Source organism: Gavialis gangeticus, unplaced genomic scaffold (assembly GCF_001723915.1).
Source record: "Gavialis gangeticus isolate Ggan-Ray unplaced genomic scaffold, GavGan_comp1, whole genome shotgun sequence".
In the NCBI taxonomy this organism is placed as follows: Eukaryota; Metazoa; Chordata; order Crocodylia; family Gavialidae; genus Gavialis; species Gavialis gangeticus.
The window spans coordinates 19,617,560-19,645,544 of record NW_017729024.1 but is presented as its reverse complement, the minus strand read 5'-3'; the positions used below and the strand labels follow the sequence as shown (position 1 = coordinate 19,645,544).

The following is a 27,985-nucleotide window of genomic DNA, read 5'->3' as shown; positions in this document are numbered from 1 at the left end:
GACAGTCTTCAGGCATGAAGCTGATCACAGGATGTGCAAAGATGCTGGCCCTGGACTGTGTTCCAGGTATCCTTTCTTCTTTGTGGAAAATGAGCACTTCAGATGCCTTCTCATGATAGCGCTAGTTCAAAATACAATGTTAACTCATCACTCTCAAAGGTACAATTGGAGAGTTCTGTTAGGGATCAGCTGTCTGCCCCAGGTATTAGATCCTGCTTGGCTAAAAGGGCAGTGCCAGGTCTGTGTTCTCCTTTGAGAAGTGCAGTACAGCAGGACCTGCTGAGCTGGAGAGGTAGGAGGGTATGTAGGACCAGTGGTGTGTAGACCTGTGGTCAGGCCAGTGGGTCAGCAGAAGAAAATTCTGAGGTAGATAGCATGCCATGGTGGGAACTTGTGAAACAGGACACTTCCAGTACTATCTTGGACAAACTTCATGATGGCATTGGTGAATAGATGAATACCTTAAGCTCTCTACTGGGTTTTTACCAACAATATAACAAACAGTACAAAGGTACAAAACGATGGTGACTTCCAGCATGCTCCTTGCCTTGCTCACTCCTTCAGTCTGGTTGTGATGAAATTTCAGGGTAGTAATGTCGAAGGAATTGCTGATGGGCTAAGGAAGATCTGCAGCCACTAAAGTTGGTCCTTGATAGCTTAGAAAGCTGCAAGCTTAAAGAAACTGCCATCACACTAGGTAGGGCAACACTTTTTACATGCTAGAATGTTTTTATTAACAGAAAGATGCAGTTTCAGCATTTTACTTATGCCCAAAAATTAAGAGTTGGAGGCTGTCTTCCTAACTGTACCAGCCCAGCAGCTGAAAACCTACTTGATGTCTTACAGAACTTTGCTGGGGTCACAAAGCCAATTAGCATGGATCATTGAGGTATTAGCTGAATCATTCCTTTACTGTATTGGCTGAAGAAATAATTGAGAGGCATGCAAACCCACATCCAGGAACAGGGTAGCATCACTGGAGGATCACTGGCAGAAGTAACATTGCTTACTGTTGTGGAAAACCAGCATCCTTGAAGCAGGGAGCTGCTACTGGGTAGTGGCAGACCTAGATACCTGATTCAGGTGTCTGTTCACGGGTTCCTTCCTCTCAGTAGCAAACAGCAAGGCAGGATTAATCCAGCTGAAAAACAGGCTAAATCATTGCCATTTCTTAGGGTCATTGAAAGCAAGATCAAAACAACACTGCTGCAAGAAGAAAGGATCATCATGCCCTCAGGATTATTGGGTATGTAGCAATTAGCGTGGACTAGAGCACTTCCAGCTGGGACCTGTGAGCAACCACCAGATAAGTAAAGCTGCACCCTGGTAGCTGTGGGTATGGTCACCCTGGCTGATCATATGGTTGCTCTGAGCAGCAGTAGGGCAGCATTTGCAGTCACCCCTTTGGCGAACTTTGAAACCTGTGGCTGTTGCTCTATGCTCATCTTTAGCCATTTGGTTTGTTTCCCAGCTCCTGACCATCAACTTGTTTCTGGTTCCTGACTTTGATCCTAAACACAGGGCAGGACTACCCAGTCCCTTACAACATCCTCAGGTCATTCTCCCTTTAGCACAGGATGGACAACTCCTGACTGGTCCACGTTGCTGCTACCAGCTTTAAGGAAGACGTGCTATCTGCTGCTGCAGTTGAAGGGCTAGTAGAGAATATTTGCAAAATAGGGTGCTAATACCTAGTGCCTACCCATCTCTCCTGCCCACTACATAACATGAATGCAGAATAGTTCTTTAGTGCAACAGGTGCCATAGTCTCTCACAGGTGTATACCTCTTTCCACAGAAGTGGACAGACACTGGCATTCTACAGAACTCAGTTTTGAGTGGGGCAGAGGATGCCAGCAGCTGAAACATATATTAGTGTAGGAGGGAGTAAGAGAAAACATACTTTGCCTCCTTCCTTGTCTAGTTTAAAAAATAGACATGAAAGTTGGCTTATTTAGAATGTCCCTGTTCATGGAATAAATATTGCCACTGTTTGTGCTGTATTTTACTGGCTGGAGATCCATTTGGCAGAACCGTGTGAGAGGAGAAATACAAACTTTTCTTATCTTTGCCCTACAAACAATAGAGAGCAGGTTTTAGTACCACATCTGATTACTGTCATGTGTGTTTTGTGTTCACAGAACAATTCTGCAATTGCATTTTCTATAATCCGCTTTCATCAGCTCTGGCTTTGGTTTCAGTGGTGGAAAGAGAGCATGCCTGAAGGTGCTTTCAGGAGGTTTCTAAGGAAAGATTTTTTAGATTAATTGTAACCTACAGCTCCAGTCAAGAGCAGACATATAAGATAACGTTTCCCATTCGTTGTTTTGGAAAAGATATAAAACTAAAGTTTGAAAATGAGTGACTACTGAGTCAAGAATTGTTTTAGAATGCCTTTTGAAACATAAGGAGAGATGGTCAGGGTCATCCCCACAAAGAAGCCACAGGAGTGTAGATGCTAAGTAAAACACAGAGGTTGCGGCAATGCTGGTTACCAGTAGTGCAAGGCATGTGAGTAGGGTTAGAAGCAAGCGTTGTGCGCTATTAGGATGATATTGGTGTAGGTCCCATCTCCCAGGTAAAAGAAATATTGAAATCCACAGTCCCCATCTGTCATCCTGTTTGCTGGAATGGTGAACCTGATGTTTTGTAACTTTCTTTTGATGAGTGTAGATTAATGGCCTACCACTCAACCCAAAATAGGACTGCTTATATCTGATCCCTACCAGATGTGAATTCTATAACTCAGGTATGTCATATCTCTGAGGGCTGTTGGAACACACAGTCTTTCCTATTGCATTAAGGTCCTGTCCCCAGGAAAGGAATATAGAAGCAGAACAGACCTAACTAACCAATAATGCTGTTAATTATTAACATTTTAAATATTTTCCTGGATTAATAGTCTGAATCTCCTTTTTTTTCATGGAAGGAAGAGGGGACAACACAGTTCTTGAGGCTACAGCTTGACTCAGAAGCAGTCTCAGCTTGGCTCTTGAGGAATAATTTCTGTTCTTTTGAGTGGGGCTACACTCCCTCCTGAGTCTCTGTAAATTGGCCACCACCTGCTCCTGCCTCCTCAGCGCTGTGATGTAATCCTGAAACTACTACCTCTTTTGTCCATCAGACATGATCAGTCTTCTTGCCTGCTTCCTTGCAGTTGGCAGGTGCAGTGAGATCTGCTCTTGTTGTCCCAAAAATAGGATCCACAGAGATTTACTGGGTTTGCAGAACACTAGGCATTGGAAAGGCAGACTAATATTCAGGCTGGGGGGGACTGCAGTAGGCTGTGTACTGTTGGTGGTGACAATATTCAACACCAATAAAATCTGCCAGTCCTGTCTTTGGATATATCCAAAATTGTGTCTTTGATGATCATAACATTAGGACCCAAACCAAACTTCTCATTGAGCAGGCTGCTGTCCTCCATAGCCTGTTGTATAGGTATGAAGCTTGGATGACATATCAAAAACACTTGAAAGCTTTAGAACATTACCATCAGTGATGTCTTCAGAAAATCATTCATATAAACTGGAAGAACAGAAGAACAAATGCCATTGTTTTGGCTCAAGCCACAGGGCACCATCTCTGTCAGATAGGGTACATTGTAAGGGTTTCTGACAATCAGCTTCAAAAACAGGTCCTATACTCCAACCTCTCTTGTCTACCTGGTTGCCCTTTGTGTGGATCCCACAGGTTTGGGAATTGACACCTGGAACAGTAACAGACTCCATTTTTCTCCCCCTGCCCCTCTATAGTTACTCCTATTTTAATGTCCTTCATTCACACTTCATAATTTTTTTTCGCGTTTAGAGAAGAGTGTGTCTTCAAGTCTGTCTTACCTTTTGTGCAAATGATCCAGGGATGATGGAAGTTGTAAGTTATTAGTTAACTTTTGGTTCCAGACTGGAAAAAACAAAACTATATTGATGGTATTGAAAAGTTTTGAAGATTAAGATGTATTTATTTATTTATTGGCTTTTCTGATTCACCAAAATATTTAGAAAATTCTGGGACTGAGTTTTGATATGCCTAACGACAAAAGTTCTTCTGAATTTTCTGATATTGCAAAAAGTTGAAAATCAGTTAAATATAAGACCCTTATTCATCCAGGAACCTAATCCCATGTATAACTTTAAACACAAATAGTTCCATTGTCTTAAAAAAACCCTACCCAACTGCTTCAAATTACATCCATTATTAAGTGTCTCTTTGAATTGTGTTCTGAGTGTCCTAAATTTATTTTTGAATACACAGATAAAAGTGTTTCTTCCTCCAGACAGTACATCCAAGTATTCTGGAATTATTATTAAACTTCTCATTTTCTGACCCTAAAGTTTGTTCTCAAGCCGTTGTTCTCCATCCCTGCCCTCCCTCCGCCCCACCCCAATGGTCTTAGTATTATTCCACAATATTAATGTCCTTGTTTAAACAGCAGTAGGTAAAAAGTGTGCGGGGGGGGGAGCTATTCCACAGTGAAAACATAAAGTAAACATATGGCAAATGAAAAATACAGTAACTTTACTGATTTGCATAGATTTCTTACCAAATCAACCTGGTGGTTTGTAATATAAAAGGCATCAATTAAAATACACGATAGCCTTTGATGTAAGCAGATATCTGTTAGATCATTTATTTTTTGACGCTAATAGCTTTATTAACAAAATCTGTCTAATATCATACATAAAGAGAAGCACAAAGCAGATAGCCTATTGAACATATGATTCAAGAAGTACAGTAATGCAAAACATATGGATTTAGAATCAGGCACTTAAAACTGGGCTGGAGCAACAAAACAACCTTATTTTTGTCTTTTTTTATTTTAATGTAAATCAAAAAGAAGGCTACAGTAGTCTTTACAAAAAAGCACCTTTACACACTAGGCATTAGATCTGGTCAGCTAGTATTTGCTAAACCAAATATCTGATAATAGAGTATTTTTTGGTTTGTTTGTGTCTTCTGAAATTTTACCAAGAGATTTGAAGTTATGGAGTGATGAAAAGCATATGACAGTGCGTGAATTTGTATAATGTTTGCAATTTGAACACCTTTTCATGAAAACTTGCTGGTCACTTAATCAGTTATGAATAATCAATGATGCAAAGGCTTTGAATAGTGCTGAATCAAATTCAATCTCTTGCTTCTTCTTTTTTTTTAATATGAAGTATTTTTGCCCAGCTCTATTGAATTTTAATGTTCTTGAAATATATGATAACCTCTGTATTCTAGTTATAACTCTGAATTAGAGACAGGCCCAAACTAAAACCTTAGCTCCAAATACTTCCAAGCATCTGGGTAGTTTGCATCATATCATTCTGGGCTGAAGACAGCCACCTTTTGGGAACCACTTGATTTCAGAAACAACTATGCTAAAAACCAAAGTGGATGAGGGGGATAAAACAGGAAATAAAGCAGAAAGAACATCAATAGATATACTGTAAGGGTATTTATTATGGTATAATGAACTGTACTGGGCCCCAATGACTTCGGTGTCATACAACTGCATGGTTTGTACTGCCTTCACAGTGACCCTGGGTGAGGCAAATCATTGTGTATTTATAAATGTGTGTATGTATGAGTGTGTGCTTGCACACACACATATGTATATATTTACTGAACTATACATATCTATATCTATAGATATAGGTATATACACAAACTTATATATGTACATACATATAATGGGATTGTTACAGCAATGTACAACATATTTATTTTCTTTACTTCACAAATAAAGTAGCTGTAAGGCAAATCTGAGTTTTATAGAAATATGTAATAACTATTATTTTACTTGGAAGAATGCAAGCAATTTTGTACGGGCAGACCAATAAACATCCATTTTTAGTTATTATATCCCCAAAGATGAAATTCCAAGTTTAAGATTGCTCAAATCAAGGCTGTGCTTTTTAGAGGAGATTTCACAAAGTCTCTACTGCATTCATTTTAATGTTTCAGTATAAAAAAACTTAATTCCAGGAAAAACTCCTTCACAGTCAGGATGTCCAGACTGTGGAATAAACTTCCTCCAGTGGTGGTGCAGTCACCTACCCTGGAAATCTTCAAGAGGAGACTAGACAGTCACCTCGCTGGGGTCACTTGACCTGAGTTGTCTTTCCTGCCTAGTGCAGGGGGACTGGACCCGATGATCTACAAGGTCCCTTCCAGCCCCTAACAATCTATGAATCTAATCTATGAAAAGGTGGAAAATGAATAACTTAAAGCCACCAAAATATATAAACAATTAATAAGTATAAGAACTCTTTCCCTTTTCCATTAATAAGGAAGAACACCTTAATTATTGTACTGCAGCCTTTTTTGCTGCCTTATCACTTTTTTCATATTCACTGCTACTGATTCAGAAATCTTGAATTTCAGCCATAAACTCTTTCCCTCTCCCTGTTGTCTGTCTTCTCTGTAAATCTTCCTATTCTTACATCCATCATGTGCCTACCTATCTTCTTGTCAACTTTGGTATAAAATCAAATAGCTTGTCTTTATGCATGAAATGTTCAAATTTTGGTATGTGCACTAAGCATTTGTTTGTTTGGCCTCATTTATACATGGAAAGCCATGGTGACCAAATATGGAAGAGGTGTCTAATTAGCTCTGTCCCCGTGAAAATATTTGCTTTGTGGATGTGCCCTGCCCTGAGTATTTTGAACATAGCCTATGCAGGTTTATGAGCTTATTTACATGCTTCTAATTTTTTTCTATAAAATTCTTCCTTTTCTCTATTATCTGTTCTACCCTCCCTATTTGCTTCTTGAATTCCAAACATACTAAGACATACTTTTTTGCTCCATTATTTCGAATGATCAAAATCAATGGTGCCCAACCTTTTTGTCCAGTAGGCTAGATTGGCAGTGCCTGGTTTGTCTGCTGGCCAGATCCAGTTGGTTCCCCTGATCCAGTGCTGGGTGGGCATGGCAGGCACCATATGGCTGCAGAGGGGTGAGGGTGAGTGGGGAGGGGGGACCAGGAGCAGGCTGGCCCCAACACAGCCCCCCAGGGAAAAGGAACTTTACCTGGTCCCGGGGAGAGGAAAAGGTGTGTAGCCCAGCCCTGGGGGGGTGGGTAGGCATGGCCAAGCCCCACGGGGGGAAGGTAGTGTAGCCCAGCCTTAACAGAGGGAAAGGGGGCATGGCTTGGCCCTGGGGGAGAAGGGAGCATGGTCAGATCCTAACACAGGCCCATAGGGGAAGGGGACATGGCCAAGCCTTAACAGGAAGGAAGGGGGCATGGCCCAGCCCTTGTATAGAAGGGGGCATGCCAGGTCCCGATCCAGAAGTGGGAGGGGCATGGCTGTGTCCCACAGGGAAGAGGGGCATAGCTTTGTTCCTACTGGCCATGCAGGGGTATGGAGTTTGGGGTTTTGGCGGGGGGGGATGACCATATTAATGGCCAGTGCTCCCCAGCTGCCAAATTTCCAGACCCATGGGGAGCCCTGTAGGCCAGCTGAGATGGGTCCATGGGCCACATTTGGCCTGTGGCCTGGAGGTTGAGTACCTCTGCTGTACAGTGAGCATGTTTATTTTTTCTGAGCTTATTTTTTAACTCCCAAGCTATCAACTTTTGGCCTTTTGTGTCTGTCTATATTGGAGGCTGTACATTGAGTTGTGTTGTGTTTGTAAGGAGTTAGTGCTGGTATCATGTACTAAAATTCTTGCAAATATTGCTCATGTACTTATGGTGATTTTAAAAGCCATATTTTGCTCTTAATCTATATGCATAATGTTCTTTGATAGCTGCAAGGGAGGATAGAATCCCAGAATTTGTTTTATGATTCAAAGGCACAATCTTGTTCTCTTCTTACATCTTATATTTCAGTGGGAGTAGTTTCGTGTTTGAAAACCTGCAGGATTAACTCCTTTAAATTTTTTTCCAAAGATTCACATAATTGCATCATAGATTTTTGATCCTATCTATGGCTGTTTTTAAAACTGTGGTTATTGTTCTCACCTTTACCACAAAATCCAAGTACTTCTCAGTATAGTTAAATGAGCAACATCCAATCTTGTGGCATTGTAATACAGTGTTTGATGATGGCATATTTGCTTATGTTATCTAAGTACACTCTTACTGCTGTAAGGGTTCGTTTTTGTGATTTGTAATTATGTGCTGAAAATATACCAAGCTAGTATTTTACTTCCTGTTGAATTGTATGCTATAGTAATCCTTGAAAAAAACACCCATACCATTTATTCTGTTGCTAGTTCCTAACAAGAGATAGGATAACAACAATGAAGTGAATTGGGAAACATCTCTGTGTTTAACTGTAAAAGAATAATTTGAATATGCTGGGAGACTGTTAGCAAAAAAAAAGGAAAATGAAAGATTAAAATTGTAACATTTTAGTTAAGAGAATAAAGTAAATCGTATTTGTATTTTTATGGTATGATGTCATATCAAAGCTTCTGAGCAGGTTAATATAGCATCATAACATTAATATTTTTGTTCTTGTGTTTTAGCACAAAGTCCCAGTCTATGGTAATATATGTGCAAAATACAAATAAATTATAATTTACTGACATTACTGAGCTTTTGTTGCTGTTTTACTGTTGTTCAGCAACACAAGACATTTCTTCCTGCAATGGTAGTGGTTTGTGGCCACATAGTACTTCCTGCTCGGGGAGCCAAAGATAAAACTGACCTCCCTTTTCTTAGGACAAAGCCTATTTTTCCAATGGAGTTATGAGTAATAGGATATCCTAAACTAAAAGTAGTAATATTCAATTTACTTCCATCCCTTAAAATACTTACCAAAACATTTAAATTAAAGAAACAAAACCTGTTTTGTAGGCACTAACTAAATGCAAATTAATTAAAGCCATTACTTGAAAAATGTACTGTTCTTACCTTTACCTCCAATCTAAAATCCAAATTTAGTATAGTTTGGATAAACCCTGTGGCACTGTAATGTATTTTATATACTGACCTTCCAAGCTGTACTGACTTCAGTCTTTGTCAACAACATTTCTTTAAAAACTTTTATTCAGGTTTAGCATCCCGTTTTCATCGGGAAAACATTGTTTATGCCTTTTCTAAATGATTTTCTAAATGATTGTTTAACATCTTTTTTTAGGTGAACAAAATGTTTCAGATTCTCCATCTGTTGAGCTGGACATACCTCTGGAAAGTGTGTCAGAGCTAAAACTGATACCTTCTAAAGTTACTGTAACACCTCCTGTCTCTGATACTCCTGTTATGGAATCAGCTGTCACCAAAATGAAGATCCCTAATTTGGAAAAAATTGCCATGGAATTGGAAAAGGAAGATACAGGCCTAACTACAGAAGTAGCGGAGAAAAAGCAGGAAGAAAAAATGCCCAAGGACAACATTAAGTTAACTACTACTCTACCTCAGACTGTCACACATGGCAAAATGGACACTTCTGATTCCTTACAAATGGCAGAATCTGACAGTACACCTAGGTTAGCAGCGAGCGCATTCACACCAGAGGAGATGGACCGTGCTTATTCTGTTGCAGAATTGTCTGAGAAACCAGGTAGGTCTGAAAGCACTGAGGATGCTTTTGTGACCTCAACAATTTTTCAGAGCAGAACACCTGGAACTGAGATTTCTACTGATTCATGGAAAACTTTTGAAAGCCAGACTGAACAAATAGAGGTTGGTCCAATAAGAGCATCTGTAGAGACCTCAGTGCAAACATCCATCTGGGAGATTTCAGAAACAGACACTTCAGTCACATTAACAAGAGGGGAAATGTATCTTGGTGCCCAAACCACGAAAGAACCCGGAAAAAAATCAATGGAAGCAAAATCGGACAAAAAACTTACAACTGTTGTTATTCCCAAAGGTCTATACACTGATCATGAAGAGATTACAACAGAGGAGGAGGGCAGAGCAAGCGCATACACTGTTGTGCCTGATTCGAGAACTATGGCTTCTAGCAGAACGCCAGGATCAGGAGTTATTACTGTATCAAAGACTTTCTTGGATGAGGACAGTGTAACATCTACAGCACATGAGCCAACTCCAGCAGTTAGAGTAAGTTCCCCTGTAACTCTGTTTGATGAAAGTGAGGCATCAGCTGAAGGAAGTGGAGAAGATTTGAAAGATGTTCAGCCTACTGATGCTGAAATGTCATATGGAGTTCCCTTATCTACAGCTGTACAAGCAATTAATCAGACAGAAACTGAATCTGCGCTTCTCTCACAAGAAGGTACACCCTCACCACAAAGTTTAGGAGAGAGCATGCAAACTATTATCTACCCATCTCACCAAACAACAACGTCAGCCATCTTAAGAGAGCAAGAGAGAAAACAGGAAAAAACTATAGCGTCGGAAGAGAAAATAATAGATGGTACAACTTATTATATCACAACAGCAATTTCTGCCTCAGATAAGGACATATCAGAACCCATGGTCTATGTACCAAGTGAGAAATTCACACTTGCCCCTCAAGTTTCTAGCATGTTGCTATCAACTGATAAGGATCAGAAATATGTAGCTGAAGATATGTTTCATACTGAAACAATAGATATTTTAAATACAGAAGATGATACTGAAGATGGATCACAGATTTCTGTAGGTGGTTCAGGGCACGGGGTACATCCAGAGGAAGCAACAGGTGGAACTACAGTAAGCATTGAGCCAACAGACATAAGCAGTAAATTTACAGCTGTATCAGCTGATTCAGATCAGGGTAAAAGTGTCTTCTCCATAAGCAGAGCTTTAGAATTGGAAGTAATTACAGTATCAAAAGAATCACTGGAACAAAGCAGTGCAACAGTAGAGCCTTTTATATCTTCAGTGCCAGCATCACAAGCTACACTATTGCCAGCTGCCATACCCACGGTCATAACTGACAAAATCCAAATGACAAAGAGTTTTACAGAACATGAAGGAGATGATGTTTCAGGGTATCGTGATATTTGGAAAACACATGCTCCTACAGAAATAGAAGGAGATGTGGTCACTGAAAAATAAATAGCACCACCTGCTGAAGACTTTGCACCTACAGAGAAGAAAGTTACAAAACACGCAGTTACAGAAGGTGTGAAGATAAGTGCTGGAACAGTCGGTAAAGAAGAATCACCTGCATTAGCATCCACTACTGTAAAAACTTATGAAGTAACAAGTGCAGTTAATTTGTTGGATGAAGGAAGTACTGCTGAGCTGGTAACAGAAGCAGAAAGAATGACTACTATATACCCACATATTTCAGACATAGAAGAAAGAGTGCACATTGATTTTACAGGGACAAAAGAACCTATTATAATTAGCGATATAACAACAACAGACACTACTGTTGCAATTTCACCTACAGAACTTGATGTTTCCCCAGCTGTTGTGACTTCAGAAGCTGAAATCACTGAAGTAACGAAGATTACAGATCAGGCTCCTTTTAATGTCACCATTCCCGTAGAAGGAACAGAAACAAGCACAACAGATACAGGAGTTTTTGTGGAGGAACACTTTATCGAAGATCGAACTAAGGAGGAACTGGCTGTTGCCACAGGCTCTACTGCAACAGTTTCTAAGGTACTAGTGTCTTTTTTTCCTTTACCTGGACCAACATCAACATCAAAACCTGAAATGGCTCCAACATCTGTTAAAGCAAAGGAGGATGTAGAAGGTTCGGGTTCAGCATATGATGAAAAATTTACAGCTACAGAAGCAGCAGCGCCCTATGTAAAGTTAACAGTTTCTGAAAAAGCACCTGGTGAAACAATGACTGGGACCACACAACTTGCAGTTTCTCCCAAACTTGAGGGGATTACTGAACACAAAGTAAAGACCACTGAAGTTATAACAGCAGCACCAAGTACTGAAGCTGAAGTGGATGGAAGTAGAAGAACCCCCATTGAGGAAGAAGACAGAAGTGCGGGGAGGTGGGAATCAATGTTGACATCACATACTGAAAGTACCGCTCATCACACTGAGAAATCTACAGCTGAGGAAATTGTGGAACTTCTTACAACCCAGCCTGGAGAAGGTTCAGGAATATTGGAGGAACCTAAAGGAACAGAACCAATGATGGTTTCAGCTATTTCTACGGAGAAAACAACACTACTGCGTGATTTAACTTCATCTTTTATTGATGCAGCTGACAAATTCCAACCTGCTTCAACATCCAAACCATTTGTTACTGAAAAACCACCACCTATAATTTACACAGAAGATGATGAAGAAAGAAGCAGTGACATCATTATAATTGGTGAATCTACTTCTCCCAGCAAAGCCACTACTGATGATGATCTCACAGGCAAGACAGTGGAGCCAGACATTGATAAAGAATATTTCACATCATCAACTGCTACTGCAGTTGCACGACCTACCACACCACCTAAAGTGGAGGAAGCCACAGAGGCTTTACGACCTCAAGATGTGTCTCCCTCTACTTCATATCCTGATAGTGAACGTGATATAAAAATGATAGTTATTAAAATCACAGGCAATGATACAGGTAAGATTTTACCTTTTAGACCAGTGGTCAATAACGGCAGACAATTTTCTATAACAAACCAGTGTATTTTAAAATATATTGAGGCAATCTTTTGATCACTGAAGCATTGCACTTTGCCGACACAGGAGCTTAAAGTACGTTTGCTAAGTATGCATTCTGGTAAGTTTTTTAAGATACATTAAGAACTTATCATATAAATGGCTTTGGGCAAAATTCACTGTTGATGCAAGAATCCATCATACTTATAATTGGTGCATCATACATAATCAAGTTAGAGATTTAACTTTGCTTATCTGTGAAACCAAGCATTTTAATTTCATAGCTTCCATGCCATGCATTACTACTCTTAAATGTAGATTGTGTTAACATTCCATTAGTCTGTAGCTATTAACAATATCATTTACAGTGTGATCTGCTAAAAAGGTTGGTATATTCTGTTACATCTACTGATGGATGTTGTGGGATTTGGGGACAGAATATCTAGCAAGGTTTCTGTGAAGTATCTTCATCATAATTTTCCTGATTACTTCACAGAATCTGTGTTGCAAATTATCATACTTTGCACAAGTTCATCAGATTTTTTTAGTTGATGGCACTGTATTTGTATATACAGCTCTAATTTCATGGGTATCCAGAACAGAAACTGCTGAACTAGCAATGAACTATCAGGTTATATGATTAATATGTTTCTGCAATACAGTAGCCTAAAAGTACCAAGTCCTTAATTTAAGTGTTTTGTGTGAGAGATGATTGTTATTTTAGTTCTCTGGTACAGTGACCCTTTTAAAATGAGATATGAAAGAGCTGAGAAAAAAGTGGAAATGAAAATATAATCTAGTCCTATGATTATCATATTATATTTAATTCTTGTATAATGATTATTTTCTCAGAAAATAGTTGTATTGTGTTTTGAAGCCTAGCTGAATGTTACACTTCCGTTTCACCAGTTAAGATACTCTTATCCCATTGATTCATGGCTATAATTCCTGTCAACTTTAAAAACAAGTGTTTTATTCATTTCAGTGGAAGATGGCTGGTACTCTTATAGAGGTATGTGCGTGAATCAAAGGACAAAAGGCACTAAGACATTCCCTTAATATTTCTAGTATTATTTGTACCCTTGCTTGCCTTATACTTTATGCCTGCAATGTGTAAACTGAACAATGTTGATAAATACTTTGAAACAATAGAGGCTTAATATTAAGGAGTATATTATTTTTTGCTTTAAGCTGAATTTTGTCTCTGTGATGAGTAACATGTTATCACACCTCTCAACAGTCTGATGTTCTGTGCGCTGGCTGCACTTAGGAAGTCATAATGAGATGAACTAAATGATCAAGTTATATAGATAGAATTTAAGATAGATGCAGAATATTCTTGAATCCATGAAATTTCTGTTAATTCAGCATAACAGTTAACAGTCAGCTAGATAACTACCTTTCCTCCTTTGTATTGTTGAGCCAGACCACAGATAGCTGTGCATGGAATGAAACAGGCCTTGTAGTGTTGCTATGTCCTTCATTCAGTTAGGTGTGCAGAAGGGGCTTAGAGGTTTGGAGTGTAGGGAACCTTTATTTCTCCAAATGTAATGTGCTCTGGGGGCATAACATGATGTTGCACTACTGTATCAGTGAGTATGTTCTGACATGGTTCTCCCTTATCTCTTTTCTTGGAACAGTGGGAAGGCTGTCACTGCCTGAATTACAGGTCCCTTGTTGGCTGCATGACCAACAGTGCAGCTAGTTCTTAGAATAGTCTTTCTTAAAAATTCATCTTCTGTTAGCATCTTCAGCTAACAAGCCTCTGTGTCTGTATTTCCATAAGTATGTGCCTGTGTATGAATTGCTGAAACATAGTTTTTCAGTTCTGCCATTAAGGGTGATTTATTCATTTATGTATACCAGTGGTGATCAAACTTTTGGCTCTGTGGGCTGGGTAAGTGGTGCAGGGCTGGTCCACGGGTTATATCCCACATGGGGTCGGTGTGCAGGGATGGGCTCTGCATTGCTGGATTGGGTCCCATGTGACTGGATCGGTCCCTGTGCTGCCTAGATCCGGACTTGCATTTCCAGGCTTAGCCTGCATGGCTTGGATTGGGCCCCACGCACTCTGATCCCTCCCTGCACCACCTGGATCGGGCCCTGCGCTGCCTCAGCCTCATGTGCCCAATCTAGCTTGCAGGGCCATGCTGTCAGCTAGCAGGGTTCTCCATGGGTCTGGAAATTTGACAGCTGGGAAATAGTAATTAATGTTCCCAAGCTGCTGGATTTTGGGACTCATGCAGGACAGATGACATAGCTCTGTGGGCCAGGGGTCAAGCACCCCTGAGATATACAATAAAACAATTCCTGTAGAAATAAAGTAGAATTCCCCAAATGGCAGTTTCTCCTTCTGACTTGAAATATAAGGTGTTTAGCATCTGCTTTGTGAAGGATTAAAGTGGGGTTTTCTTTCTTTTCCTCTTTCCAAAATCTAACAACCATTGTTCATAAATTCCCCAGCATCTTAAGTATTGATATATATGAGTTTGCTCCCCTTCTCACAAACAAGCCAAAGGCATGTTTTTTGTGAGGATTTTGATCAGCTTCTGTTTAGCTTTTCATTGTTCTCACACCCAGTGATGCATTTGCGAGACCCTGTCAAGCACATTTTCACTTTACTGCTTTTTAGTACATAAACTTGCTTCTGTGTAGAATGAGATGCATGCAGTAGGTGCTAAAGAGGAGGAAACGTGACAAATGGTACTAACATATGCAATGTGATAGAAGAGAGCTATTACAGTCCACAGCACAACCCTTCTTTCTGTCCTACTTTTATGTAAGTTGATTCATGGTCATAAGGGAACTATATAAACACCATTGACTTTTATGTTATGAAACAAGAATTAATAATAACACGGATTAATTTTCAAAATAATTGTCTTTAGTAAAACAGTGTTTCCTCATTTGCACCAACAGATTTCGATTGCAGTACTATTTATTGCTTTTAAAACAATTAGCAAACAATAGAACAAACCTTCTTTTATGATTTTGAAGCCAACAAGGTATAAGTATCACTTCACAAATGACAACCTATATATAAAGTCCTACAAGCTCTTGTATCTAAATAGCATTTACTGTTATAAAGGAATTTGAGGTACATGTAGTACAACCTGTTATATACAAATGTATGTAATCCTTCTGTACTTGCTACTATTAGTGATTGAATTCTACTTTTTGCCTCCTAATTGTCAGTATGTGTACATGTGGTGAAAACAACAGTTTAAATATAGCTCTAAGGAAGTGCAGTATCATATAATCCTAGTCCCTTGGTCTCCTGTGTCTAGTAGCTTTACCTGTAGGTAGCATCTTCGAGAGTTGGAATGGGGAAAGGTTTCTTTCTGCTGTCTCCACAATTCCAGATGTACACATGGTCAGCCATAAGGTGGTATCGACTTTGTGAGAAAGTCCACTGTCCTTAGATGAAGTGTGCTACAGATTTGTATTCTTTTTGTTCTCTTGCATTCATATAACCCATAAATGATGTGGCACGTTGAATGAATTTTGATGAAAATTATTAACTAGGTTATTAGGCTGTTCTAGACTCTCATAATTTAGTGTACCATGCAGTACAATACACATCCTGAATTTGATTTTAAATATATTTAAGATGAATGTACACTTGTAGGCTTAAAATATTATACTAGGTATCATGAGAAGGCCTCTCTGCAAAGGTTTTTTTTTTCTTGTGTTCTCCAGAAATTAAATAATAAGATATCTAGCTGCTAAAATGTATGCCTGCAGTTAATTTTGTATGTATGAATGAAGTTTCTTGTAGACGTAAAACTGTGCCCAGGGAAATGGAGATGGTTTGAGGCCTGGCTGAAAATCAAGCACTTCATTGTATTTTAATAATACACTGAAACACTGATAAAAAAGAGAATATAGATGAATGGATTACGCTATATATTTGTATATATTTGTAATAGGAATACAGCAGTTTTCTATGAAAAAACTTATTGTACAAACAACCCACATATTGGCATGTAAATCTGGTCCAGGTGCACAAATTAATGAGGAATATATAATGTTTGCCATTTCTGATGGCCAATGGCACCTGAGCAGGTGTGCAAATTAATGAAGAAAACTATATTTGTAGATGGGGACACCTCCCTTTTTTTCTAATAAACAGGACTGCGTGCATGTTCCATAACAGAATGTGCCTGGGATTTTATAAATTTGTATGGAAACTTTTGCTCACAATCAGTGCTGATTGGGAGTCAACACACACAAAGAAAGAACATCTCCACACTGTATTATGGTATCACATTAGCAATGTTCCACTGTACTGAGCAAATCTGAAGAGTCTTCTCTTTCATTGGAAAGAAACAATCAGACAGGAAATAATGCTACTCACAGCCTTTTTGTGTTCTATAGTGCCAGTGGATTGTAATGGTAAATTATGATGCTGGAAGGGAATGGGTTAACAACTTAAAAAGTCTGAAAGAACTTTTCAGCTCATAAAGCTTTTATGACCTGAAAAATGTTAGTGGGAGGTTGTTTAACTGTGGTCAAGGGGATATTGAAAACACAACTCCTGTGTGTATATGAAGGGTAATTTGCACACCTGCATTTTCAGAAACATTTAAAAGTTCAGTTAGTGAAGATGTTGGAAAGTGCTTATTAGAGCTGGGATTTCACATCGGGTCTGTCTGGTTTCCCGTCTCCTTCAGCTGTGAACAGTATGAAATTTAAGGAACCTGTGCTTTGTGGAAGTTGAATTTTATGAAAAGAGATTACAAACTTTTTATACTAACATTCACTCCTGTTTTAAGGAGCAGATTTCCAGCTCTAGAAATGAAAGAGGTGAGTGAAATTTGAATGAAGGTAAACAACTTAAAACATGAACGCTGCTGAAATTCCTGTAATGAAACTGGAAGAATAGAGTCTTTATTAGGACCATTCCTTGGATTTAGAGAGTCTTCATTATGTGCCATAATACAATACCCTTGCTCACAGAAAGTATGACATTACACTGATTCAAAAGGACTGTTTACATAACTGTAGGAAAATAGGATGAGAGAGGGTCTTCTGGGTCATTGAGTCCAGTACCCTGCTATCAAGGGCAGCGATGGCACATAATGTCTTTCATAAACTGATCAAGTTTTATTATAAAAGCTAGTTAAGATTTTTGCCCTTGTTATTCCTACTGAAAACTTTTACAGTAAAACCTCATTAGTTTGATATCAGATAGTTCAAAGTACTTTGAAGCCATTGTCTCTTCCCAGCCAAAAGAATAGTTTTTTTGTATATGGATAATTCAAAATATGACAACTTTGAAATTCAAAGCCTTTTTTTGATCCTTTGAATCATAAACCCATGAAAACTTTTTTATTAACTTTGAAGTGTAGATAACACTGCAATTTTAGTTTGCAGAGATGGTATCGTTTTCTAGTGTGCAGGCTTGTATGCATGCGTAGCAGCAGACCCCACCATATGCCAGTAATTTTACATTGCCAGAACTGTACAAACCTTTTGGTAGTGTGCAAATTCAGCAGAGGGGAGCATCATGGAAGCTAAGAAGTACAATAAGTTCAAAATTTCACAGAAGTTGAAAATGATATATGAAGTAGATTAGAAAGTGAAATCCAAAACAGAAATTGCTTAGTAGGAAATTCCTCTTTCTACTCTTTCAACCTATTTGAAGAATTGGGATTTGGTAGCGAAGATGGCAATGGAAGGACATGAAACTGGGACAAGGAAAAGAATCCAAGGTGCAAAGCATATGGATGTAGAAGAACTGCTCAAGTGGTTTTGTGATATAAGGGCAAATAATATCCCAATATTTGGGTAAAGAGAAAGCAAACAAAATTGAAGAGAAGCTAGGAATCAAGCCTCACTGGTCTAGTGGTTGGTTCTAGAGATCCCAACATCATCACAACATCATTTCACTTTTTGCATGCAGCAAAGGATATTCCATCTGTCATGCCTGCGGAAAATTGGCAAGGAAGTGCAAAACCAATTTTGGACAAATACACAGCAAAGAACACATTTAATGCTGATGAGATGGTATAACCTGCAACCTGACAAGACACTCATACTTAAATGAGAAGCATGTCACAGCAGGAAGAAAAGCAAAGAAAGGTTTACTGTGCTATTTTGCTGTAGTGCTGATGGTAGTGGGGAAGGCTGAAAATCCCTGCTGTATGAAAGGCTTGAAACAACTGCCAACAAAAATGTATGACTGACAGTAAAGTTGTTTTGAGAGTGACGGTTCCAATATGAATGGAGAATGGCATGTCAAAACCAAAATGTGCATCTTCTAATTGATAATTGTGCAGCCCACAATTGGAAAGGATTAGGTCTGAAGCACATGTATGTATGCTTTCTCCCAGCAAGCACCATGAGCAGTTCCTAGATCACGGAATAGTATTCCAAATTAACATGGCATATAAAATAAGTGGTGTGTTATCTGCTGCAGAAGTTTCCAGGATTGTAACAGATCCACAAAAATGGAACATTCTTGATGCTGGAAGAAATACTGTTATTGTATAGGATAAAGTTCCATCCCACGTCATCATGAATGGCTCTGTGAACGGTGGCTTTGGCACCAAGGCTGCCAAAGAAAATGAGTTTGAGCAAGATGATCCTGACTCAGCTGAACTTTAGGGAGAAATGGGTTGTCCCACTGATTTCTAAGAGTTCATCAATGTTGATGATAAAGTGTCAACTTGTGCAGAAGGAAGTGGGAAAAGAACAAGTCAAGACACCCTTTGCATGGTAGGCCCCCTTGCTAGCTGGAAGACCATGGCCACAAACAGGTACTCTGTTTATGACAGGAGAGGAGACATTCTCCTGGCAAAAAAGAGAGTATAGAGCCATTCATGGACTCCCTTGTTGAAGAAAGCTGGCTCTTCTGCAAGAAGTTAGATCAGTTACCTAAGAGGAAATCAGCCAATCAGTGAGAGGAGGTGAGGATGATCAAGCCCGCCCCCGCGCTCAGCTTTTCCCTGGGCTCCTTCCTGGTGTAGATAAAAGCTGTCACTTCCCCGCCCCCTGGCTTGCGCCCTGCTCTGCAGCTGCTCACAGCCCGTGCAGGGCTGTCCGGAGCAGGCACAGGTAGCCCCAAGCTGGCTGCGAGTGGCTGCAGCGTGGTGTACTGGGCACAGGGCGGGCGAGGGGCCGCTTTTCCCCCCCCATGCTCAGCACCATCTTGTAACCTGCCCCCACTGCCAGCCTGGACCCTGCGCTGGCTCCAGCCTTGCCTGTCAGGGCTGCATGTGGCGACAGCAGTGCAGCCCCCCTGCTTGCCATGCCAGGCAGTGTTTGGCACCGCCGCCTGTGGGCTGCCCAGAGCGTGAGCTCTGGGGAGGCAGCAGCAGCCAACACTACCTGGCATGGCATGTAGGGGGGTTGCAGCTGCTGCTGCCATGCACAGCCCCCACGGGCAAGCCCGGAGCCAGCATGGAGCCCAGGCTGGCAGCAGGGCCAGGTTACAAGCTGGTGCTGAGCACGTGTCAAAGTGGCCCCTTGCTCGTCATGTGGCTGGTGCCCAGTGCTGCAGCTGCTCGCAGCCTGTGTGGGGCTGCCTGTGCCTGCTCTGGACAGCCCCACATGGACTGGGAGCACCGGCCATGGGGCAGGCGAGGGGCTGCTTTCCCCCACGCTCAGCACCAGCTTCTTCCCTGCCAGCGAGCAGGGGGTTGGGGCTGTGTGCTGCCCCCCACCTGTACTGTGGGGCAGGGGGGCACTGGGAGTGAGTGGGCAAGGAGCCAGCGGGAGCATGGGGCCTGCACTGGTGCCCTGGGGCCAGTGCCAGTGGGGCCCAGAGCAGGGTGGCAGCAGCGCAGGGTCCCAGCTGTCAGGGGCTCTATGGAGCTGGGCCAGCTCCCCCCTCTCCCTGCTGGTGCAGCTGAGCCCAGCTCCATGGACCCCTGCCAGCCTGTGCCCTGCTTTGGGCCCCACAGGTGCTGGGACATTGGTCCCAAGGTGGTGATCAGGGGGCGGGGCACTTGTCAAGGGGCGGGGCTACCCATGCGGCCCTCAACAGCCTGCCAAAACTGGGTAAGCGGCCCTCCGCCCGAAATAATTGCCCGCCCCTGATATATTTCAATCCCACATTTGTCTATATGATATATTCACTTATATGCTATTTGAGATGGAGCTGTTTGACTTGTTTGCATTTGTTCTTGTGCTAGATAGGGAAATATTTGTCCAGAGGGTAAGGACAACTCATGGCAATAACTCACTCTGAATAATCACAAAACATCTTTTATCTCTCAGGTGATAAATGCATAATACTCAAACTAAGTACTGTATCTATCCTCAGGTTCTATTCCAAATTCAGTGTTCATCTCAGTGTTCTGTGAAGAAAAGATGTTGCCTAACATTTTTTGTTGTATAGGCCAGTTACTATCTATTGTGATTATGACTGACTGATTAAATACACTGGCATATGTGTACTAGATAATTATGATCAGCAAGTGATTCAGCTTAATCCACAAGTGCTTAACTCTTGAGAAGTCTGTCATATATTTCAGAACCAAAATCATTGACTACCATAGGAAAATCTTCATCCATGGCAACGTAAATGCCAACTGGTGAAACTTATTTTGACAAGCACATCAAATTGTTTCTGTGGCAGCGTTTTGTTGCCATGACTTCCGTGGTATGCCACTACACTGATCTCAATTCATTTTTCCCTAGTGGTCTTTTATTGTGTACATGGCTCACTGCTGGCTGAACTAGTAAATGCAAACAGTTGTTCAGTTCACTGGAAACTGTACCAGTCTCTGTATCCTTATTAATCTGTAGCATTCTGGTTGACATTGCAAGGAGGTCAATTGAAAGATCATATTCACTGCTTAAACAAATGGACACTGTTTTATTTCATCAGTGAATTATTGACATGATCTGCATCCAGCAGTCTAGCTAAGTGTCAAAGATGCCAGTTAATATGATAATTGATTTGTCAAAGGTATACTCCTACTTCGTCATTTCTGTCTAGCAGTGTTTCAGTTTTAAGGGTCAGCTGGTTTGTGCAGCAGGCAGAAAATCAATTGGTTCTTTTGAAATACTTTTCTAAATGAAATATGGCTCTTACTCAGATAGTTTATAAGGTAGCTAATCTGTTAGACAATTACAGGAGTAGGTTTCATATCCTGAATGACCCTATATATCCATTCTTAAAAACTGGGATATAGAGCTAGATTCTCATCGTCTCAGTTACTCCAAACTAAAGCAAGTGTCTGATGCCAGTTACACTGGCAGAATTGTTTCTCCAGTGGAGTCTCTCCACAGTAAATCTAGAGTAACTCTCCAGGGATAATTAAGATCAGAATGATAGTTGCCTAATATCCATCAGAATGACTTCCACAGGTTCTTTCCTACAGAGCAGATTTCCCCCTAACAAGGCCTTTTATATCCAAGGCCCTTAAATCAGCATATTTAATCCTATTTGAAAGACTCATTGTTCAATGAAGCTTGCTAGAATTTTTCCACATTACCAACATTAGGGAAGACTATTACAAATAAATTGTACACAACAACAGAATAACATCTATTTGAAATTCAGATAAAAGAATGAAAATAAAGTAAATTAATGGGCTTTGTACTGAATTCCTTACATTCTCAAGAAAAGAATGTGTTTGGCATCTCAAATTATCATCCCTGTCAGCCAAACCAAGATTTTGCATTGAAAAAAAATTACTAAATAGTCTGCTGGCCACCACTGCTGTTTCTTTCTGAAGAGCTTATTATAGAATGATGAATATATTTTTTGCATTCCTTTACAGATATCCACAGATACCAGGAAACAGCACCCGAATGTTACATACTGTTCATAGGATGCATAGACATTCCCTGCTGTTTTTGCATTGTTACCAAGGAAACCTCCCAGATCTAGACATAGGGATTACACAGTTCAAGCTTTTTTACAGGTCTTTGTTTATTCATGAGACAGATGAATGATCATTTATTCACAGGTACAATGCAGGTTTTAGTATTGTAATCATTTTTAGAAATTTCATTTACACATGTAGAAATTCCAATAACACTTCCATGTATATATGATATATGGTGTCTCTGATGAGAAGCCTACTTTTAGAATACATTTCCTATTTGAAACATAACAGGATGTTTTAAAAATAGGTGTGTGTCAGTATCAAGGGTGAACTGAACTTTTCTACTTTTCTAGATGTACTTGGGGAATAAGAAATTATTGGCTATTCAGGCAGAGAATTTGAGCTTTTTGCTACCTTCAGAAAATATTTGTCATACTAAGAAGCAGTGGATTTTTATTTTATATAAAGTGACTCAGATGATGAATCTAAATTCAGAACAAATATGTGGTTTGGTTTCAGAAATACAAATAAACATCACTCTTAAGATGATTCAGAGGTAAAAAAGGATTCACAAAAATGATTCCCTTGAGAAGAAGCATCTAATAAATGCTGTAGTGATGATACTTTTAAAATACCTACCATCTATCCCTATTTTTTGAGTGTTTAGATTCCAGTGTATTTCCATCGCAAAATATTTTTTGTAAGTGTGTTGTTCTTATGACTTAAATCTCCATGCACATTACTCTGTGACAAATGATTTCTTTTTCCAGCTAAATATTGTCAGCAGCTTTTCCCTATCCATTTTTTTCCTTTTGAATGTGTAGATGTGAAGTCTTATCAATCGCATTCCTAATACATGTTGGCATATGCTATAATTTTTGTGAATTATTTACATGCTATGCATCAGGCTATTTTCAGAGAGTCTGGTATATGGTTTTGGAGACCTCTGAGAATATGAAGTTGAGATTCTAGTGAGTAATTCATGTTTATAGGGAAAAGTTTAGTGCAGTATACTATGATTGACCACTCTGCAACATTTATTGCACTTGTCACAATAGAAACAATTCAGTTCTGTTCGATACTCAGAAATATAATTTTTTTACTTTACTAAAGGGTACAGCTGTGATCCATGTGAAGAACTACCATTTAGTCTTTCCATTAAATTAAAATTTGTGCTAGATCAGGAGCACTTTGATATAAATAAGTTAGATCTCTTTTTAAACTGCTACTGCTGCTCTTATTTAATCTTTCTTTTTTTATTTTTGCCTTCATTAGATTACAGAAACAACAATTATTATTTTTAGTGCAAACAGAGCTAGCTCCTAAATTTTTTTTGCAGTCATAGCTCACTCAAGCATCCCAGGGGGAGAAATGCATCAAGTAAGGAAAGGAAGGCTTAGCCCTTTGTTATATTTTTATATGTCAAAAGAGTTGTCTCTGACACCCCAAATAGCATCTCTCTGAGGAATGTCCAAATCATAGGGTTTTATCTAACCTAGTTTTCCCTTGCTGGCAAATTGTAATCTGTACTAGGGCTGTGCGAAGCTTTTGTCACTGATTCGATTTGAATGAGATTCAGCCTAATTTGGTGGCCAAATCTCTGAATCTGAATCGAATCAGGAGACCCATCAATCTCTCCAAATTGAATCAGAAGCCTCTGAATTGATTTGGAAAGATTTGATGATTCAACCATAGACACAGCTTATGTATTTTTTCTACATACCTCAAGGTATCAGGTGTGGCTCGTGAACGCTGAGATGGTGGGGTGGATGGAGCATTGCATGGGAGCATGGGGTGGGAAGTCCCCAGCTTGCTCAGCAGCAGACTTGGAAGTAGACCTTCCAGTCCACTTCCAGGTTCACTGCAGAGCATGCACGGGACTTCCTCCAACCCACAGCTTGGCGACTGGTGCCACCTGGGTCTGCCCCCCCCCCCCATGGCCAATCACCTAGCTGGGAGAGTGCAGGGGGGTCCCCTGAAAATTCGGCAGCAGACCTGGAAGTGGACTGGAAGTACTTCCTGGTCTGCCACCGAGCACGCGGGGGACCCCCCAGCACTCCTGTGGGACACTCCATGGAACCAACCTCTGTGTTCACGCTTGAGGTACATAGAAAAAACATATAAAGTTGTGTTTATGGCCAAATAGCTGATTCTCTGAATCAGAATCAAATCTTCAGATTCAGATTTGGCTGAATCAAATTGGGACTGTGATCTGAATCAGCGAATCGAATCACTGTCTCCCAAATTGGGTCAAATCCAAATTGAATACTGCCAGCTTTGTACACCCCTGATCTGTACTATCTATCTATGAAAAGAAAAAAATGATTCCAGATTATCCACTCTTTCCACTACTCTGTACAGAATTTTCAGTGATCCAAATATCTCTTATATTAATATTCAGTCTCATGAAATAAAACCCTTGAATATTTTAGAAGTGTTCTATATCCTTGTTTTAACAACACAAGTAGACTGGCGGGGGGAGATAAAGAACACAAGAAGAATGTATTGGTGGAGGAAAGCTAACAGTGATAATGGAGCTGCAAGGGTCAGCGAACCCAATGACAGCCTTTTAATCCTTAGTCTGACTTTTACCTCAAGTGTAGATACTCTTCATGCTTGAAGGGACTGAATTTAGTGTAAATTCCCACATGATTTCTTTGACTAATCATCTGAAAAGCACTGGGCATTAGTTAATTTCATGCCTTGAGGGGAAAAGGCTGTAAGCACACATTCAGAAATAGCAGTAGTTTCACACTTTAAAATGGCTTACCTGCAGCAGTGACCAAATAGAACCATAAATATTTTTGTTTTACATGGGCATTGGTAGAGAGCAGATCAGCATTCCCAAGTTGCAAAAGGTGGAACTTAGCTGGTCTGGAACTGTAAGGCCACTGGCAGATGTTAACTTAACCTGCCCATGTTGAGGCAATTAATGGTGCAACAAACAGGAAACTGGTCACAAAATTATTCCAGAATAATTTTAAATTTCTACAGCCTCACCTTAAACTGAATGTGTGGAATTGTCCGCACCATCCAGTCTGATGCCAGCTTTAAGGCGGGGCTTGATGGCTCCCCCATGTCAGCAGAGAGTGGTTGCAACCCTGCATACAGCTGCACTTTGCTGTTTCTAGGGATACTGACTTAAGAGGAGCTCATCAGCTGGGAGTCAGGTTTCAGGGAGCCATGGGGCTCCCTTTGGCCTGGCAGGATGATTGCCTTGTGCTGCAGCAAACAAGGAGCTGTGGAGCAAGGCACTGACACATCCTGGTCACAGGGGCCTTGGGTTTGTGGTGAGTTTCTCTGATACTAGGATCCCTATGTGCCAGAACCTTTAAAACCCACATATGCAACTGGGCTACACATGCTATTTTATGATAGCCCTGGCATACAGGGACCCTGGGATTGGGACACCACCTTGGGAGTTGTGGAACCATCTTGAGATTGAGGAACTTCCCCGGGATGTGGGGTTCTGGTGTGCCAGGACTTCAAGGAAACATATGTACAGCTGTACCGCATACAGCATTTTCTGATATCCTGGTGTATACCAGCCCCAGTACAGTTCTAGGGCTGAAACCAACCACCAGCTGATAGTAGGTCCCAAGACAGGACCAAAGTCTTAAATCAGCTCCAGCATGGTCCCAGGGCTGATTTTGGCAATCAGATGGTGGTTAGTCCCAGCCCTGGGACCATACTAATTCACACTGGGCTGTAGGCATCCAGTTTTCAACTTGTTGGTGTAGGGGAAGCCTGAGATGATGATCCTGGACTTCCCCTGAATTGGCAAGTAGTAATGGCACAATTTGGATCTGCTCCCCAAACCCAAAACTGCATCATGCAATCACTGGGATTGAAGGGCAGGTCCTATTATGCCTTTAAATGGATGTGTGCCAGGGCTTTCCCTTTTTCCTCCTTCATCTTTCCCTGCAAAAATTACAACATGGAAAAGTTAAAATCTTTAAAGATACAGTGTATCATATTTTGTTCTCATATGTGCTACCTGTCATCCTAGCATGCTAGTGAATGTAGAGTCCCGATGGCTAGTTCTTGTCCTGGGTTCTTTCTACTTCATCTGCAGTGCCTATGTCACTATGCACAGTGGAGAAAACAATGAGGATAAAGGCATGGCCAAAGATAGGTCCAACAGTGCAGGAAGCACAGTATTTATCAATTATTTACTCTTAATTTTACAATGCCATCAATGTCCTTGATACTGTACTCTTTCTTTCACTTAAAATCTAGGTAAAGTTCCATCTCCAGCCATGGAGTATCTGCATGTTTATAGTTGTCTTAGCTAGAGCAGAATTTAGTTTTGACATTTCATACATCAGATAACCTGTAGACTTTTTTCAGCAGCTTTTCTCCATTTTCAAAGATGATGAGATGGGACAAGGAATATTTCATTAGAAATGTAATTCTAGTATCCACTCTGGGTACATCTCTACTGCTTCCATGGGACTTTTGACAACACCATTGAGTAGCATGTACCCAGAAGTGGATCTAGGATTTTACAAAAAGGGGTGCAAGAGCAGCAACCAGTGTTTCAGGGGTGGCTGCTGCCCTGCTCCCAGCCTCCACCCTCACCAGCTCACCCACATTAGGTTTGGCAGACTGTGTCATGGGAGGATCAGCCAGGATACTTTTATGTCCCCAAAGAAGGTAAGAATTCTTCTCTTTCCCCTTCCTCTCCCTGCTCACAATCACATCACCTCCCCCACCTGCTGCTACTGCCACCCTCACTGTCCCAGGAGTGAGGGGAGCTCCAGAGCCATTCCAGCCAGGCTGTGTGGAGGCTGGGCTCAGCCCAGAACAGTTGCAAGAGTGGCAGTGGCAGGTGGGCATGTTTCATATCCCTCTTCCTCTTTTGGGGCTGGAAGAGAACAGTCAGGAGGACCAGGGAGGGAGGGGGAATCCAGGAAGGGAGGGGCAGGCAGGCTGAGCCCAGCCCCCCTCCCCACCCCCCAAAAATTCAGCTGGAGCAGGGTCAAGGATCTCCCTTTGCCCTTGGGACAGCAAGGACAGCAACAGTGGCAGGTGGGGGAAGAAGGAAAGGGGAAGGAGATAGGGAGCAGAGAGGAGAGGATGTGCCTCTAAGCACAGGGGAGGAGGGTGAGGGGGGAGAATTTTTATCTTATGTGGGGACTTTTATCTAATGTGGGGGTGTCATTGCACCCCCTCTGCATCCACTTCTGCACACACCAGTGAAGTACCCTTACTGCTGTGCTGCTCTCAAGTATACTAAAAACAGAGAGGTTGAGAGTAGTGGCACCAATGACCTGAAGGGTGGCTGCACCACCTAATTCCTTACTTTCATTCCTATGAAGGGCACAGGTAGTTAGGGTGTGCTTCTTGGTGATACCTTCATGTATGCTATAGAACAGAGGTTGTCAGCTGGGGGTATGCACACCCCTGGGGGTACTTGGACTGGTCCTAGGGGATATGCGCGGGTTGGCAGAGATGGAGCACCACCACCTTCCAGGAGCAGGGCTGTGGTGGGGCAAGGGCAGCAGTGCTCCTCTGTGAGGTGAAGAAGCTCTCATGCAGTGGCCACCACTGCCACACACCAGCCCAGTGAGCTTCCCTTGCCCTTGCCCTTGCCCTTGCCCAGCCCCCACTTAGCCCTTCCCAGCCACTGCCCTCACCCCAGCCCAGTGAACTTCCCCTCCCTGCCCCAGCCCTGCTCCTGGGAGGCAGCGGCACTCCATCCCCACCCATCCGCACAACGTCCCACCTCCCTGCTCT

General features: G+C 41.2%; 1 protein-coding gene across 1 annotated transcript in view; it reads left to right on the top strand.

The window, feature by feature from the left end:
• The window catches only part of VCAN (versican), a 180,254-nt gene that overhangs the window by 58,229 nt on the left and 94,040 nt on the right, over nt 1-27,985 (top strand). Inside the window, 1 exon segment of the mRNA XM_019516926.1 lies at nt 9,079-12,426. Coding sequence (XP_019372471.1) covers nt 9,079-12,426 — 3,348 coding nt within the window.